This window comes from Thermobia domestica, chromosome 6, assembly GCF_964235325.1.
Source record: "Thermobia domestica chromosome 6, izTheDome1.hap1.1, whole genome shotgun sequence".
Classification (NCBI taxonomy): Eukaryota; Metazoa; Arthropoda; class Insecta; order Zygentoma; family Lepismatidae; genus Thermobia; species Thermobia domestica.
In genome coordinates, this window is record NC_137459.1 from 128,462,881 (window position 1) to 128,480,033 (window position 17,153).

Below are 17,153 nucleotides of genomic sequence, written 5' to 3' on the forward strand. Positions count from 1 at the left end.
ACCCTCGCCATCGAAGCTTGTCCTCGCCCTCGCGCACCATCGCCCTCGCTGCCGTAACTTGTCCTTGCCCTCGCGCGCCCTCACCCTCGCCATTGAAGCTTGTCCTCGCCCTCGCGCACCCTCGCCCTCGCCGCCGAAACTTGTCCTCGCCCTCGCGCACCCTCACCCTCTTCGTCGAAGCTTTCCCTCGCCCTCGCGCACCTTCACCCTCGAAATCGAAGCTTGTCCTCGCCCTCGCGGCCAAAACTTGTCCTCGCCCTCGCGCACCCTCACCCTCGCCATCGAAGCTTGTCCTCGCCCTCGCGCACCCTCGCCCTCGCGGCCAAAATTTGTCCTCGCCCTCGCGTCACTGTGGGCGAGGGTAATTGAGGGTGAGGATGCCCTCGAGAGGGCCACCCTCGCGAGGGTGAACATCTCTGGTAATTTAGATAAGGTCACCGAGAAGAGTCATATACGAGGAAGTAAGCAGGATAGTGGTCGCATAACTTTTACTAAACACGGTGAATTTTGTTTTGAATGCTATCAACACACTTATCAGAGAAGATATTTCGAAAGAAGTCTCTCAAGCTTCAATATTTTCTGTTCGATTAGACACTACTCAAGATATAGTAGTTTCAGGCCAGTGCTCTGTTGTTTTACGGTATGTTTTTAAAATGGTTGTTAAACAAAGTATTGTTGTCATTGTAAAATGCATATCTACCACAGGCCAGTGTCCTTGCGGTTTACTGCAGGAAATTCTGCAGAAGTTGAACCTTGATATTAAGAAGTGTACCGTATTGGAAATTCAACCGATGGCTCAAGTAACATGGAAGGACAATATTCGGATTTTTTCAATTCACCTATGATCAGTTACACTGTGATTCAGTTGATTTTGAGTTTAACGGCCCTTTTAGCAGCGAGGCTATATGAGACGGGACATACTGATTTACGGGAAATCCGAAGCACATGAATTCCTGCCAGGAATCGAACCCAGGTCTCCCACGAGAAAGGCGCATACGCTAACTGCTTAACCACTAAGAAACTCAGTTACACGTGTGGTGTTACGCTCTTATGCTCAATCATGTCATATGTGATCTGACAAAAAATTGCATTGATTCTGTATCATTGTTCTGCTGAATGACTGTGCGATATTTATGCGTGAGTCTTATCAGCGAATGGACACTTGGAAGATCAAATGTTAACAAAGGCGTCTTACAGTTATTGCTGAAACAAGATGGTAGAAAACACACTGTTTTTCAGAAAAAGTTTGGTCATTTTTCGAACTCAGAAAGTGCTTTGTATATAGAGTTGACCATAATAATTAAGAAAATTGCTTCTACAGAAAATATCAAACCAAAGGCTAGGTGTAAAGCGAAAGGATATATTAAAGATCTTCTCAGGTTCAAAACAACTCGGGCAGCACAAATGTTCCTTAAGATATTTCAAGTGACGACCTCTCTGTCAAACTATCTCCAAATAGAGGGTGCTGCTAGTGTAGTCCTATCGGATGGTGCAGACTACTCTGTTCCAAGTGAAGGAGTAGAGAGATGATTTTGAATCTGTTAAGAATGCAGCATTAAGCTTTGCAGAATGGACCAATAACAAATTTGAAGACTTAGAACGTGATTTCTTTCTTTCTTTCTTTCTTTTTTTTTTTTTTTTTCTATTGACCTGTCGACAATTCGCCTTCAGAGATGGACAAAGATTTTCTTGTAAACACGAAGATGAAGCTGCTTCTATCCAATGACCAGGAATTGCATCGAAGCATTCAATACAATATTGGACATGGTAGTTTCGAGTATTTCTTCAAGATTCAAGAAGCAATGTACTTTATGGATTATTTGGACCCTAGCCATTTCAACCAAGTAACAGAACTTCCAGACGTGTTTTTCGATAAACTTACATATTTTCTGAAAAACTTCAGTAAAGAAGTTTCCAAAAATACTATAAATGTATTCTTTTGGACTTTTAAAGGACGTGGATATTCTTGAAAGTCGGTCTTGATGACGAGCACAACCGAGAAAGAATGACTGTCCTGATGGTGCAAGTGATTCAGAATTAGGATAAAATACATTTGTTTACAAGGAAAGCGAATGCAAAACGTGTTGCAAAATTGTCCAATGTGCTGCTTTTTAATTTTGCAGAATTGTAAATTTAGCAGTAATACTTATCTAGGTTTCCAGCATACAAATTTTTATTGACTTCGCCCGTAGCTCAGGTAACATGTAAAAGAAATTTTTCAAAACTTAAATAAACTGAAATACATTAAAAATAGGATAACGAGTACCATGTCTCAGGAACATTTGAAAACATTTATGTTGATGTCTATTGAAAAAGATTTATTAATAAATATTTCGAATACAAAAGTGATAGATACAGTAGCATCAAAAACTAGTACACTAAAACATCTGCTAATTTTGTAATATAGTATACGTTCTCCTTGAACTTCATATAATATTTTGAACAATTTAGAATAATATACTGATGAAAGAATATCAGGTTTTAATTGTCAATTGTTAATACTATTGACTTACTGTAGAAAGAAAACTGCAATTGATTTGTGACATTGCGATGCTGGTGGCCCTTGTGGGAGAAAGCGCCCGCGTCCCTCTAATAATGCCTATCCCTCTCTGGTCCAAAGCCTGGATAAAGTGTGGTGGAAATCAGCAAATATTCAAATATTGCATATGGAAGATTCTTGCTGGTCTTGGTCTGGCGAGAATCTTGCAGGTATTGTCTTGGTGTTGCGAGAATCTTGCAGGCATGGTCTTAGTCTTGGTCTTGCATCGCTATTTTTCTCACCAGCAATCTGTTCAACTTTTAACCTTATTTTGGCCGGTATGTATATACTTATATACCGTCCTATCAAGTGGTACGTTTTGTCGCCTGTCATTATTTGATGACTGATTAGAAGACTCTTCACAAGTAGCCCTCCAGGCAAGTGGTACGTTATGTCGCTTGTCATTATTTAAAGTGTTTTTAGAAAACCTTTCACAAGCATCCCTCAGGGTAAGTGGTACGTTTTGTCGGTGGTACGTTTTGTCGCGTATTCAAAATGGAGGCCTCTTTTAGGCGCGGACCGCGACACACCTGCCCCCTGCTGTCAGAAACAACAATAAAAACAAAAGAATATCAGTTGCAATTCGGATACGCAGAGTAACGGCATAAGGAACATTCCATGTGAAATCAACCAATGAAATGACAATCTGACTTGACCATCTTAGATTTTTGTAAAAATTGGTGCACAGCTTTATTACAGTGGGGGATTAAAAAAATCTCAAATATTACCTCTCTCCTCCTGAAAGTGTTCCAATACAGGGTGTTCAAAAATGTCAAACAGGGCATTTTTCAGTTACAGTGATTATTAAAAATTGTCATAAAACGGTTAATATGTGCACTAGAGACGTGGAACAAACACCGTTGGAAAGCTTAAAGACTACAAATTGCACTATATTGACAAAACCTGTAAAATAAAAAATAACACTTCAAAAATTTAAATTAAAATTTGAATTTGGCATAGAAATGTCCCTGTGAATTTGTTCAAAATTGTCCAGATTGTAGTCTCATATGTGTACTAAAACACCACAAAGTTGCATTTTGGGCACTCAATGTGATCCGATTCAAAATTCAACATAAACCAAACATTGCAAGATATTGACCATGTGAATATCTGGGCTCAGATCGATAACCATTTACCTGCAGCATCAACGGAATTTATATTCAACTTCATTTGTTTCTTGATGTATTCATTTGAATTTAAACAATTATCCACCTTTCGTGTTATTTAGAGAGGAATTACGTTTCCAAACAGTACTCAATACAGGTCATTATTCTGGTTAGTCAGTATGGATGTTTCTAAATTTATATTGGCTACATTGATACAAGATATTTTCATTCCTTTGTTTCAGGATTGCTGTTACAGAACTTATTATGAAAGGGAGGTATATATTTCACTCCCTTTCACAATATTTGTATCAAATGTGTTATGAAACACAGTGACACTGTTCACGATCGCTTCACGCACTTTCAGAACAAACAATTAGTCAATAATTCCAATTTCAATTATACACTTCCACATGTCTGTGACAGCAATCCTGAAAGAAAGGAATGCAAATAACTTGTATCAATGTAGCCAATATAAATTTAGAAACATCCAAACTAACAAACAAGAATAATGACCTGTATTGAGTACTATTTGGAAACGTAATACCTCTCTAAATCAGGGATTTTAAAACTTTTCGATAACGCGGACCTCCTGTTCATTCGGAAAGTGATCTGCGGACCCCCTTGCAACGCTCTCTGAAATTTCACATTGTATTAAAAAATATACTAATTAAAATTACCACTGACAAGAAAAAGATAAAGAAAAATAATGCAATAAGTAATTTATTCTAAAGATACATGATTGTTTCCTAGTGAACGAAATTTCAATTGAAAATACAGTAACTTTCAAGACTGAAAATCAGTCTTTTTTTTTCTTTTTTTAAGTAATCCACTTTATAAAAAGTGTTCTCAAATGTGGGGTCACTAATGTGAGAAATTAAATTATTTCTGTTTTTCCATACTTTCATCTGTAATAAGTTTCGTAACCATCAATCTTAGGTTCTATTCCACATTAAGACGATTTTGCTTTAAGATTTTAATACTGCAAAGAGCAGAAAACGTCTGTTCACATAAGTAATTGGTAGGGAAAGGCATCAAATGTTGCAATGTATTTTTAGATAACTCTTCATACTTACAGGCAGAAATTTAGTAAAGTAGGAAAACATTAAATTTACAAATGTAGATACAACTGTGAGTTCCATTTTATTATAATACATTTCAATTTTTAGGCATCGCGGACCCCCAGGTGTCCTAAGACCCCGCCTTGAGAACCACTGCTCTAAATAACTCGAAAGGTGGATAATTGTTTAAATTCAAATGAATGCATCAAGAAACAAATGAAGTTGAATATAAATTCCTTTGATGCTGCAGGTAACTAGCTACAATCAAATAGTTATCGATCTGAATCCAGATATTCACATGGTCAATGTCTTGCAATGTTTGGTTAATGTTGAATTTTGAATCGAATCCCATTGAGTGCTCAAAATGCAACTTCGTGGTGTTTTAGTACACATGTAAGACAATCATCTGCACAATTTTGAACAAATTCACAGGGACATTTCTATGCCAAATTCAAAATGCAAATTTTAATTTAAATTTTTGAAGTGTTATTTTTTATTTTACAGGTTTTGTCAATATAGTGCAACTTGTAGAGTAGTCTTTAAGCTTTCCAACGGTGTTTGTTCCACGTCTCTAGTGCACATATTAACCATCTTATGAAAATTTTTAATAATCACTGTAATTGAAAAAATGCCCTTTTTGACATTTTTGAACACCCCGTATGGGGACACTTTCAGGAGAGAAGTAATATTTGGAATATTTTAATCTTCCACTGTAATAAAGCTGTGCACCAATTTTTACGAAAATCTATATGGTCAAGTCTGATGACTTGTTGATTTGACATGGAATGTCCCATAATCGATTGAGAATAGCGGAAGGGTGCTACGCGACGTGACGGAGGATGTTTTCGGAAGCGCCCATTAGCATGGACCTTGGTGGAATTCGAAATGACTTTGATAGAACCGGATCTATCAGGTGGACAGTTCGATAAAAATCGAAAAATCCTCTAGCTCCCCCTTTGCATTATAAGCGTATCTCTAGTTCTATCAAGTAAATTACCTGGTAGAAGCGTTATTAAATACACGTTAGCGATTAGGAAGGACACATTTTAGGCTTTTCTTTCCCCAGTAAAAGAAATTTACATTGCAAAAAACATTAAATTTCCCTGACAGCAAAATTCCTTGACTTTTCCCGAACTTCATAATTTCCTGATTTTTCCGGTCGCTCGCCACCCTGTCACATTGGGAACAATAAACGCTTTAAACACTTAGTAGCATCTACGTAATCTTAAAAAACACTCCACTTATTTCCTTGGGGTTTGGAAATCGTCAGCTACAAACGAGTTAACGAAACCATCTTTCAGTTGTATTGAAAGCGACGAAACTCCTTAAAAAATCCCTTTTTTACGATTTTCTTTGGGTTAAAAAGAATGTTTGTTTCCTTTAAACAGTTTTCTGCATTTGTCAAGTACTATTTTGTTCTTAAACTAATACTGCATTTAGTGATGGAATAGGAGCTGAATATTTCAGACAACAAACATGTGGTGTTAAGAAGGCTTCAATACTCTTCTTTTTCTCATGACTTTCCCTCCTATTACTTCAAGTGCGTTGTTGCCAAACTCACAATTTTAAAGAACTTAAAAAAATTAGGTGCGCAATTATATTTTGGAGAACTGTACAAAACCTTTGCTCAGTACATTAAGTTGTTACTATTTTGACATGATTTCCCCATTCAATTGGTAACACTTCTTTCCTTATCTCAAACCTGTTCTTCTCGACAGTTGAATGTTCAGGCTAAATTTCGAAGTTTCCTTGAAGCTAAAAAGCATGTACTGATGACGTTACTGAGCACTTCCTGATGTGTACTACAGAAATACTACAGGGTGTATTGAAGGGCAAAAAACTCAATAATACACTGAACATTTGGATGAAGAGAATAATGAGAATATTTTTATTCATGGTGCACGTGTTGGGTCATGAAGTCAACTTATAAAACTGTAATGGATTCGACAGAATGACACAATCTCGTATTCATAAGTATTTTTTAAAAATCAAAAGTATTAGTCAAGCGCAGGGCGCCGGCGGTTGCCCGGCTAGCCTTATGCAAACGCCGCTACTGGACCTAAAGGAATTCGTAATGATTTGGGCCATTTGCTTGGAAAGCAGCCTAGGTTTTTGTGACCAGAAGTGTAAAACAGAAGATACGTTCAATGGCTTGCTGAGCAATACTACTATATTCAAGCCAATTCAGAACAAAACTTCATGGAAAATTTTCTGAGTGTACTGGGACGGCGTGCTAGAACATCCTTAAATAAGATATACAGAGCTCTTAAAAGTCATCGATTCTCCAGTCCGCTATCTTAATTGCAGTATTAAATGCTCCATGCAAAGTACGTAACCTACAACTTCCAATATGAAGTATGATAGGTCATTTGGCAACGTCTTGATATGTTACTTTTAAGCTATGCAGAAATTTAAAGTTTACATTGGGACCATCACTGAAAATTGAATTATCTTTTTTAAATGCAAAGGTGACAGAGTTTCTTTGAAAGCGATTAAAAGATCATAAGCCGTAAAACTTGAAAACAATGGGCCTTCTGCAGAGTCGTTTTGACGCGTGATTAGTGTCATACGAGAGAGTTCGACTAACATGTTTCCTGCAGTAGGCCTTTGGTATGACGCTAGTCATACGTCAAAACGACTCTGCATAAGGCCCTATAAGTTTAACGTACCACGAATATGCTATTTAGGCTAAGGGAGACGGATTATTAAAGCAAGTGAATGATAATGAAAGAATCTGTGGAATAAGAAGTTACGTGGAAGCCGGACTACTGAGAAAACCTACGGACATGATTTTGTCCACCACAAACTTGCATAGCCGGGATCGAACCACAGTGTTCCCCATAATTATTAAGTATTCTGTCTTTTGGTACGTCCTGGGGCTAGGGGGCGCGGTGGCTCAGTGGTAGAGCGTTCACCTCCGGTGCTTGGGGTCCCTGTTTCGATCCCAGCTTGCGCCGTGTGGACTTTGTGGTGGACAAACACCGTGCTCGTGGGTTTTCTAGGGGTTCTCCCGTTTCCTCCCACTTTCTTCATTCCACCATTTCATTCATTTCTCATTATCACCGTCTCCTTTAGCCTAACCGGCATAACCGTGGGACGTTAAACTTAAAAGATTTCATTTCATTTTTTTTTCCTGGGGCTAATGAGTTTTTTATTATTATTATTTCACTTTAAGGTTTGGGTCTGGACATTTTTCTTCACGTTTCTCAGCTTTCTAATTTAACTACCATGCTCTACCATGTGCATAAGCTTGAATGGGATTTTGTCCCATTATTTTCAGGAAACTCATTGAGCTGGAGACAAATGATACTGTCTACTTTTGGGCTGAAGTAAGAGGCTTATCTACGTCTCAGCTTTGGTATAGTTCATATAGGGAAAGTTTATTTCAAGGGAAGAGGAGAGAACAATTTTCATGAAATGGGGTGAATATATTAATTTCGAGTGCAAGAAAGTTCGGCGAAAGTCATTTACGGGCAAACTCAGGAAAACTTACTTCCAGCCTGGGTAAGTGTAACGACTTTTACAAAATGGGGTGGGATTACTATTTTTAGGCCTAAAACCGAGACTTAGCTAGATAGATCATACGCGTGGAAAAAGATACTTAAGAAAGACTTCGGGAAAACTCATATCGTGGCTAATGATTTTGCCTAACAATTTAAATAAACTGTGTAAATCTACAGTTACAAGCGAGACAGTGATTCAGTTGGGTATAGACATAAGAAAAGTTCATTTCAGAACTTCAGAGTATCATCTTTCGGCAAGAGTATTAGTATAACGATTTTTCCTTTGACTTCCATTGAATTTGGGAAACGTACAGTTTTCGGGTGCGAGAAAGAGATGTAATTAGAGTTGAGTGTTTATTCATTTAAACGTGATTTTATGAGGCAGGTTCTACAACTCCTGTAGATTCACCGAATATTCTAAATCAGATGTTTCTGTACCTTTCAGGAGCGGACACTTTCGGTAAGAATCCACCTATGTGGTCACTGAAGATTTCCTTAAGACAATTTCCTACGTTCAACTGAAAATAAAACTTAAAATTTACACATATTATTGAGTAACAAAACTTTATTTTAAAAAAATAAACTTTTATAAAGAACACACTGTTCTTAGTATTTTTTAACAATATTATTTTTAAAATAGTCAATAACGATGAAAGACATTATTTCCTCAAGATAATGTTCTACGTTTAACTAAAAATAAAATTTACAGATATTATTGAGTAACAAAACTTCATTTTAAAAAATTAATTTTTTATAAAGAACACACTGTTCTTCTTATTTTTTTTAAACAATCTGTTTTTTAACAACACTACTTATAAATTAGTCAATAACGATGAAAGACTATTTTTTTTCTTTTTCTATTTTTCTTTTTTCTTTTTTTTTTTTTTTGCTTTTTTTTGTTTCTATCACAGATAATATCACAGCCATATTAAGAAATATTAAAGAGCACCAAGCAGATTCTTTAATTGCGCTTCTTCCTTGTCTTGAAATCACAACCCTTTTTCAAATCACTCTTCTTTCTGCCAGTTCCATGATCACTAATTTGTACAGCGTGTCCTTCTTCTCTTAAATGAGTAAACAGCTTGTTATTTGATGGGAAAACCGCTTGGCATACACTGCAACGTCGATCGTTAGTCTGAAAAGAAAAATACATATGTTTATATGCATGCATGCATGTATTTATATTTTATATTATATACATCCACATACATAAATACAACCTATCCAGAAAGTTTCGTGAATGACATCATACTGCACACGGTCGTACGAGTGCGTCACAACCCCATCTTGCATCGGACAGGTCAGAACATGACTCAACAAGTTCCCGAGCTGCGGCAATGTGAGTGTACTTATCGTGTGTAAACAGCACACTGTAGAGTGAAGGTGTAGTGCGCGCAGTCAAAACCAAAAATGGGTACCAAAATGAAGCAGCGAACGATTATGCTGTTCTGTTTCAAACTTCGAAAATAGGCAAAAGGGACTCATGAAATGCTGACAACAGTTTATGGAGAACGTGCTGCCACCTCGAAATGTGTTTATGAGTGGTATAAACTTTTCCGAGAAGGGGCGGGACACCGTGGAAGACGCTCCCGAACTGCACGCACGTACCCTGGATAACGTACAGAAAGTGAAGGAACTTTTAGCCCAGGATCGTCATGTGACAATGCGAATGATAACGGAGGAAGTGGGAATTGGTCGTGAGACGGACGACTTCATAGTGACCCAGGATTTGGATAAACGCAAGCTTTGCCCCCGACTCATGCCTAACACTTTCACGCCTGTGGAGACCTCATCGAGATGGTGGTTCGAGATTCCAATTTTCTGTAAACCATCGTCACGGGCAACGAGACCTGGTGCCTGAGGTACGACCCCGAAGGCAAGCGTCAAAGTATGGAGTGACAGGGTGCTGGGTCACCTAAAAGCAAGAAGGTGCCAAGTGAGAGATCTCGAATTACGACAATGCTCGTGGCGTTCTTCGATTCTAAAGGACTCATCCATAAAGAATTCCTCCCTGAGGGCACAATGTTAAATACCGCTACGCATGTAAAAATACTGAAACGTCTGCTGCAACGAATCAACCGGATACACCCCTATTGCGCCAAGAAGGCGACTGGACCCTGCTCCACGACAATGCTCGGCAACACAGCGTGTTTCTCGTGCAGCTGGGGAGTTGTGTCAATCACACACCTACCCTATCCCCAGACTCTTTCTTATTCCTCAAAATGAAACCAGCCCTGAAGGGCCACAGGTTTTCGGATATTTCGGATATCCAACATAATGTTACGACCCAGCTGAAGACTATCCTTCAAGACGAGTACGCCAGAAATTTCCAGTAATTATACAGCCGTTTCCAAGAATGCGTTACCATCAACGGGATTTACTTCGATGGACTATAACTGCTGTTTCAGTTAAGAAAACAATCCATTCCAAATATAAATACATTAGCCGAACTTTCTGTACTGAGGTTGTATATACATACATACATACATCGTATTATATACAGGGTGTTTCAAAACAACACCGACAACGTTTGGGAGTTGATTCCTGACACCAAGATAAGACAAAAAGTATAAACCTACCTGGGTGCACAAATACTTACTTTCGGAGTTATAAGCTGCCGAAAACCTGACAAAATGAACTTTACAGGTCTATAGCTTCAAAACTATGGGGCCTATCGTAGTCGGGTAGAGACTTCATTTAGGAACTAATGTGCCCAATCCAAAAATCCATGTGTCAGAATCCTATGGTGCTTACGCAACAATTTTTAGAGAGAGTTCGACTACGGGCATATAATTTGAAGTACTCCTCAACTACCTCTATAAAAATTTTTGTTGAAGTACCACACAATTCTGAAACATGCGATATTCGGATAGGGCACATAATAGTTCCTAAGTGAAGTCTCTACCCGACTACGGTAGCTCCCATAGTTTTGGAGCTATGGACCTTTAACGTTCATTTTTTCATGTTTTTGGCAGCCTATAACTCCAAAAGGAAGAATTTGTGCACCCAGGTTGGTCTTTACTTTTTGTCTTATCTTCGTGTCAGGAATCACCTCCCAAACATTGTCGGTCTTGTTTTGAAACACCTAGTATATTATATGTCCAGCAGGTATGACTTGTTCAGTTAATTTTTTACCCGCCCTCTTTACGTTGGATAGTTTCCGAACTATTGGCGTCCGAAAGTCATTTTCCCACGCTTTCTGCACTTTGTAGATCCGAAACTATGTCCGATAGCCGAAAGTTCAAGAGAACTTTTTTTCTTGTCTCAGTGGCAGGAGTCACCTCCCAACAGTTGTAACACTTATTTTGCAATACCCGATATATATATATATATATATATATATATATACCCAGGGTGTCCCATTTTAACCCTTATCCGGGCAACCGGGGCCTCCCAGGCCCAGTAGCTTCATTTTTCTAAAATTTCTCAATAACCATACATATTTCGAAGACATAAAATACTGAATTCTTCTATCTTTCGTCGAAGTTAAAATCATGAACATATCGAGTTGGCAAAGCTCTTTTTTTTTTTTTTTTTTTTTTTTTTTTTTTTTTTTTTAAATTTGAAAATCTTTTCCTGACGTAACCGGGCAACCGGGGCCTAGGAGGCCCCGTATAACTTTAGTGAAATTCCTGTCAAATATTAGATCAAATTGTCACATAATTATATATTGAACACGTGACTATTGTAACTTTTAGTCGGAACAGTATGCGGCAACAGACATTGAATTTTGAGTGTTCTGCACTTAAAATATATACTGGGCCTGACAGGCCCCGGTTGCCCGTTTACGTTAAAAAATGTCTGGACCGGATTTGCTATTCTGTTTGGTCGGCTTACAAAAGCGTGACACGAAGTTTGGCTACTTGACAAAAATATATATACCGGTACATTCTAGACTAGTCTGAACAGTAAGTGACAATAGGCATTGATTTTGTGTATTCTGCACTTAAAATATATACTGGGCCTCACAGGCCTCGGTTGCCCGTTTACGTTACAAAAATGTCTTGCCCGGATAAGGGTTAATCTTTCACGGAAATATCTTGAAAACAGTTGAACATAAATGAACTGAAGAACTACTCAAATAGGAAATACCATGGGGCAAATCGAATAGTGATATTTGGGTTTCCCCCAGGGCCGCTCTTCAAGGGGAGCGGGGCCCAACTTTAAAATATATATACAGGGTATCTATATTAATGAGGATAAAAACAGGAAACAACTTTTATATTGTAGGCGAAAATATTATAATTACGAACAAATCTTGTTAAGGAGATTGGTTTAGCAAGATTACGTTTATATTTACCCTGTCAGTGTGTGTATCCGTTCGCAAGGACGAAAAAAATCTGGCTACAGCTTTGGTCAGTGCGTAACTGGAAACATGAGGCGAGTGACACCTCGTTCTATAGATCTTCATGCACTGAACAGCATTGTGGTATTAAAAATGTTCGTATGGGTCACAGTTTTCAAAATGGTGGCCAAGACATGGTGCCTGTATCAGATAAAACTCGCATGGGAAATCACAGAGGGTATTTATCATTTCACACCTCGAGAATAATCCAAGGGAGAAAAAGATTATTAAAGTATACGTGACATAATCTCATTCTTAGAAAATTATCTTTCCGATCTCCCTCCGTAACAGGGTGAAGCGGGAATGAATGGTAAAATCTGAAATGAGAACCTCACATTTACTTGCAATAGGTATGGTTTGTCTGAAACACTTGGGTATACAAGTGATTGGTACTGTAATGAACCAATATTATGCAGACGTCTTTTGAGCAAAACCAACGTTTGTACACATTGTTCTAAAATTGCATTGTTCGACAAATTGGTTTTGCATTTCACTTGATTCATCTTTGCACAAATCATTGCCTGCAATGAAAATGGAAGGTACCATTTAACAAGAATATTACCTACTTTTTCCATTACAGATATCTATCTCTTATACAAACACATTTCAGATAATTTCGTTGTGTAGATACAACTTGCAAAAGCTAAGGTTCTCATTTGCAATTTCACCGTTCCTTCCCGTCCCGCTTTACCCACTTACGGAGTACATTGGAACTATGATTTTCTAGGAATTAGAATTTTTCCTTTGCATTATGGCAATTTTACTCCAATCATCATCTTCTTTATTCCACACTAGCAGCGTTCACCCCGCTTCGCTGCGGTCACCCCGGAACGCAATAAACTTTGTTACTTAGATAATTTTTACTTTTTCGCTTTCAAGTGATATGATAAAAACCATAGTAGATTCCAGTAAATGTTAACATTATATCGCCTGTCATTTATGTTAACCCGCCGAGTGACACGGTCATGCGGGTTGCATATAAATACGTTTATTTTTACCTATGATGAACTAACAAAGGATTTGTACGTTATGGACACTTGAATGGTCAATTATCTCAAGACACTGGTAATTAAAAATTAAAGTGATATGATAAAAACCATCTAGGGTCCAAATCCTAATAACCCCCCAAAAATGAAAGAAATTGGTTCAGCCGTATTAGCGTGATGAGGGAACAAAGGATTTGTACGTTCTCTTTTATAATATAGATTTTCGAGCAGTGGAATGATGAATACCATCTGTGATTTCCTATAGGAGTTTTATTCTGTTCATCCGTTATTATCTTCAACCGTTTTCATATTAGTGGTACTGGATGTTTTATCTGATACAGGTACCATGTCTTGGCGGCCAATTTGAAAACTGTGACCCATATGAACAATCTTTTACCTCAGCGCTTTTAGTGTATCAAGATATTTCGAACGAGATATCACATTACCCATATTTTCGTTTAAAATTTCTTAAGTTGGACTTGGGCCTTCATGAAAGGCGGCCCTGGGGGGTACCGCGACAACATAATTCGATTTGACCCAGGGTTTTCCTATTTGATGTTTTGCTTGGTTCATTTATGTTCAACCGTTTTCACACTAGTGGTACTGGACGTTTATCTGGTACAGGTAACATATCTTGGCGGCCATTTTGAATACGGTGACAGATATGAAAAATTATTTTGCTTCATCGCTTTTTAGTTTTGAAAGATCTATTGAACGAGGTGTCACTCGTCCCATATTTCCATCTAAATTTTTAAGTTGGGCCCCGGGTCCCCTTGAAGGGCGGACCTGGGGGCATCCCGACATCACCACTCGATTTTCCTCATGGTATTTACTATTTGAGTTTTTGTACAGTTCATTTATGTTCAACCGTTTTCGAGATATGTCCGTGGAAAGATTAAATTGGGCCACTCTGTATACCGTCATAAACCACTCCTTTGCGTGGTACTGTCGTACTGAGTTCGATGGGCGAGCATGCAATTACGTCCTCGATTTACATACATTAAAAGCGAAAAGGGAATATATTCTTGGGATGTTTAACTGATTACAAAAAACATTTCTTGCTATTAGTGCCGTTTTTACTATATAGCGATTACCATTAAAACTGGAAGTGGTAGATTTTCTGCCACAGGAAAACGCTTCAGGTTATTATTACGGTTTGTATTCTATTGCGAGCAAAGTTAAACCCGAAAGTGATTTCTATGTAAAACTTCCTGTTTGAACAGGGATTAAAAGAGATGTCTACTCTTAGAACGCAAAATAGATTTTAAGGGAAAACGCTTTCCATTCTTTTTCTCTACTGCTATCTTTTAGTTTTGACCCGTGTAGCTCAATACTGAAAAAGAAAGTTGTAATGTCCTTCTATCGCTTCCGGTTTTGGTGAAGTACATGATATAGATGTTTCAAAATGTATTCTTAGAACGCTTAGTCGATTGCAGAAAACCACTTCTCGATATTTATTCCAATTTTTGCTCGATTGTGATCACCGCAAAAACCGGTAATGGTTTATTAATCACTTTCGGTTTGAATATTGCGTTCGTAAGTCAATTCTATCCCTAACTTTTCACCTTTTACGCACTGACCAAAGCTGTAGCCAGATTTTATTTTTTCGTCTTGCGAACGGATACACACACGGACAGGGTAAATATAAACGTAATCTTGCTAAACCAATCTCCTTAACAAGATATTTCGTAATTATAATATTTTCGCCTACAATATAAAAGTTGTTTCCTGTTTCTATCCTCATTAATATTCGAAAAATCTAGAGGGGGGAAAATTCTCTTATTTAAGGGAGCATTTTTGTATTGATTCATTGGATCCAGTGTTTAAATTATCGACTTATTAAATAAAACGGGAACATTTCATTTCCTAAGCTAAATCCCCAAATTTCCTTGATTTCTAGGTTACGTATTATTTTCCCTGACATTTTCCTTACTCCGAGATTTGAAGTACTCTGTAAGAATGTATGTCAACACGCTCACTTAAAAATGTTCTCGTCACCAGAACTGTAAAAAACAAGGGACAGTCAACTCCAAAGACTTAAGATGAACCAGAGTTGCAATTTAAATATCTTCCTCCCTTCAGTGACTAATCATGTTATCTACAAAACAAAAATTACTTAGTGTTGCAACTAAAACTTAATTAGTTACAAAAATTACTTAAAATTCATACCTTTCCTTCAGTTTCTTCTTTCCCTGAGACACTCTTCTTATCACGACCCATCTTCCGCTTCTTTCTTTTAGCTCCTGTTGCGATTTGTTTGTCAGTATCATATTCGGTGTCAACCAACTCAGGTACTATTTCTTTCTCGGCTTTAGCTTTAGTATCTCTGCATTCTACCCTTACGCGCTGTTCCTCATCAGTTTCAGATTCTTCAATCCTACCTTTGTCAGTAGATAAACGTCTCATCCTTTCGCAAAAACCGTCTAAATTTTCTTCTGGATCACTCAATTCTTCATTAACATCAATCACTGTACTAGCAGCATCTGAAACCAAATATAAATGTGTGTATATATATATACCGTGCCCCAAAAGTCCGATAACACTTTTCTTAATTTATTACACAAAAACTACAAGTGATATAGCTGTCGTGTACAGCAGTGATATAGTAGTTTAGAAAATCGAATTGTAAATTATGTGTAAACTGAAATTAAATTAATTCTTGTTTTTACGTCCTACGTTTACAATCTAGAAGCCAAACGAAACGGATGATTGGTGAAAGCAAATGATTATGGAACAGCTGGTGGAACAACAATTTGGGAAGACACTTAAAAACTACAGATAAGTTGTTGCCCAAAATCACACATGAACTAAACAGCATCATTGAGTCAACGAATATCTTATGTAGTATATTTAAGCTGAAATTCACTTATGAAAGTTGTACGTTATTATTGTTTAACCTGATTTGAAGCTCTGAAATATAAGATCAGGATGTACTAAATATTTGTTCTGTAATTTCAGGTGATTCCAGGTCTATTTATACTATTTTTCAGGCATATATGCATTTTTAAACATGGTACAGTTATTATTGTTAACAACCCCTACCAAAAGACCAATTCAGAAAAAAAAAAGTGACAAAAACAAGCAGTTCTCCAGCGTGATTCATGTCCCTTAGTAGTAGTAACTTTCTTACATTTTGTTTTTACTACATGAGAAAGTTCTAAAATTTACCAAAAGTAGTTACACAAAATGGTATCTTTGAGAAAAAAGAATCCAGGCTTCTGGTAAAATTCCAGATTATTTCCAGGTACAAAAGCAAATTCCTTTCCAGTTAGAAAAGTAAATTCCATGTTTCCCGGGTCAGTAGACACCCTGAAGATACACATTCCGTAATTGTCTTGCGGAGACCTTTGTTCGCTCAATTTGATGATAAAATTATTATTAATATTATTATAGTTTAATGTCTCATGATTATACTCCGAGGATATTGGAGACAGTGATGGTGATGAACGAAATGGTAGAATGAAGAAAGTGAGAGGAAACGGGAGAACCCCGAGAAAACCTAAGCACACAATGTTTATCCACCACGAAAAGCTCATTTGGCGCGAACTAGAATCAAACTAGGACCCCCGTTCACCAGGGATGAGCAGTTTACATTAAACCCCGTAATATTTTAGTT

At 37.6% G+C, this 17,153-nt stretch overlaps 1 protein-coding gene across 2 annotated transcripts in view; it reads right to left on the minus strand.

Moving 5' to 3' along the window:
- Nucleotides 1–8,761: 8,761 nt before the first annotated feature.
- LOC145688198 (dnaJ homolog subfamily C member 21) overlaps nucleotides 8,762–17,153 on the minus strand; it is an 80,826-nt gene continuing 72,434 nt past the window's right edge. For both annotated transcript variants that reach the window (XM_081762077.1, XM_081762078.1), the window contains exons 9-10: nucleotides 15,707–16,020; nucleotides 8,762–9,341 (exon numbers count right to left, since the gene is read on the minus strand). In XM_081762077.1, the coding sequence (XP_081618203.1) occupies nucleotides 9,168–9,341; nucleotides 15,707–16,020 (488 nt within the window). In that variant the 3' untranslated portion in view covers nucleotides 8,762–9,167. The remainder of the gene's footprint in view (nucleotides 9,342–15,706; nucleotides 16,021–17,153) is intronic.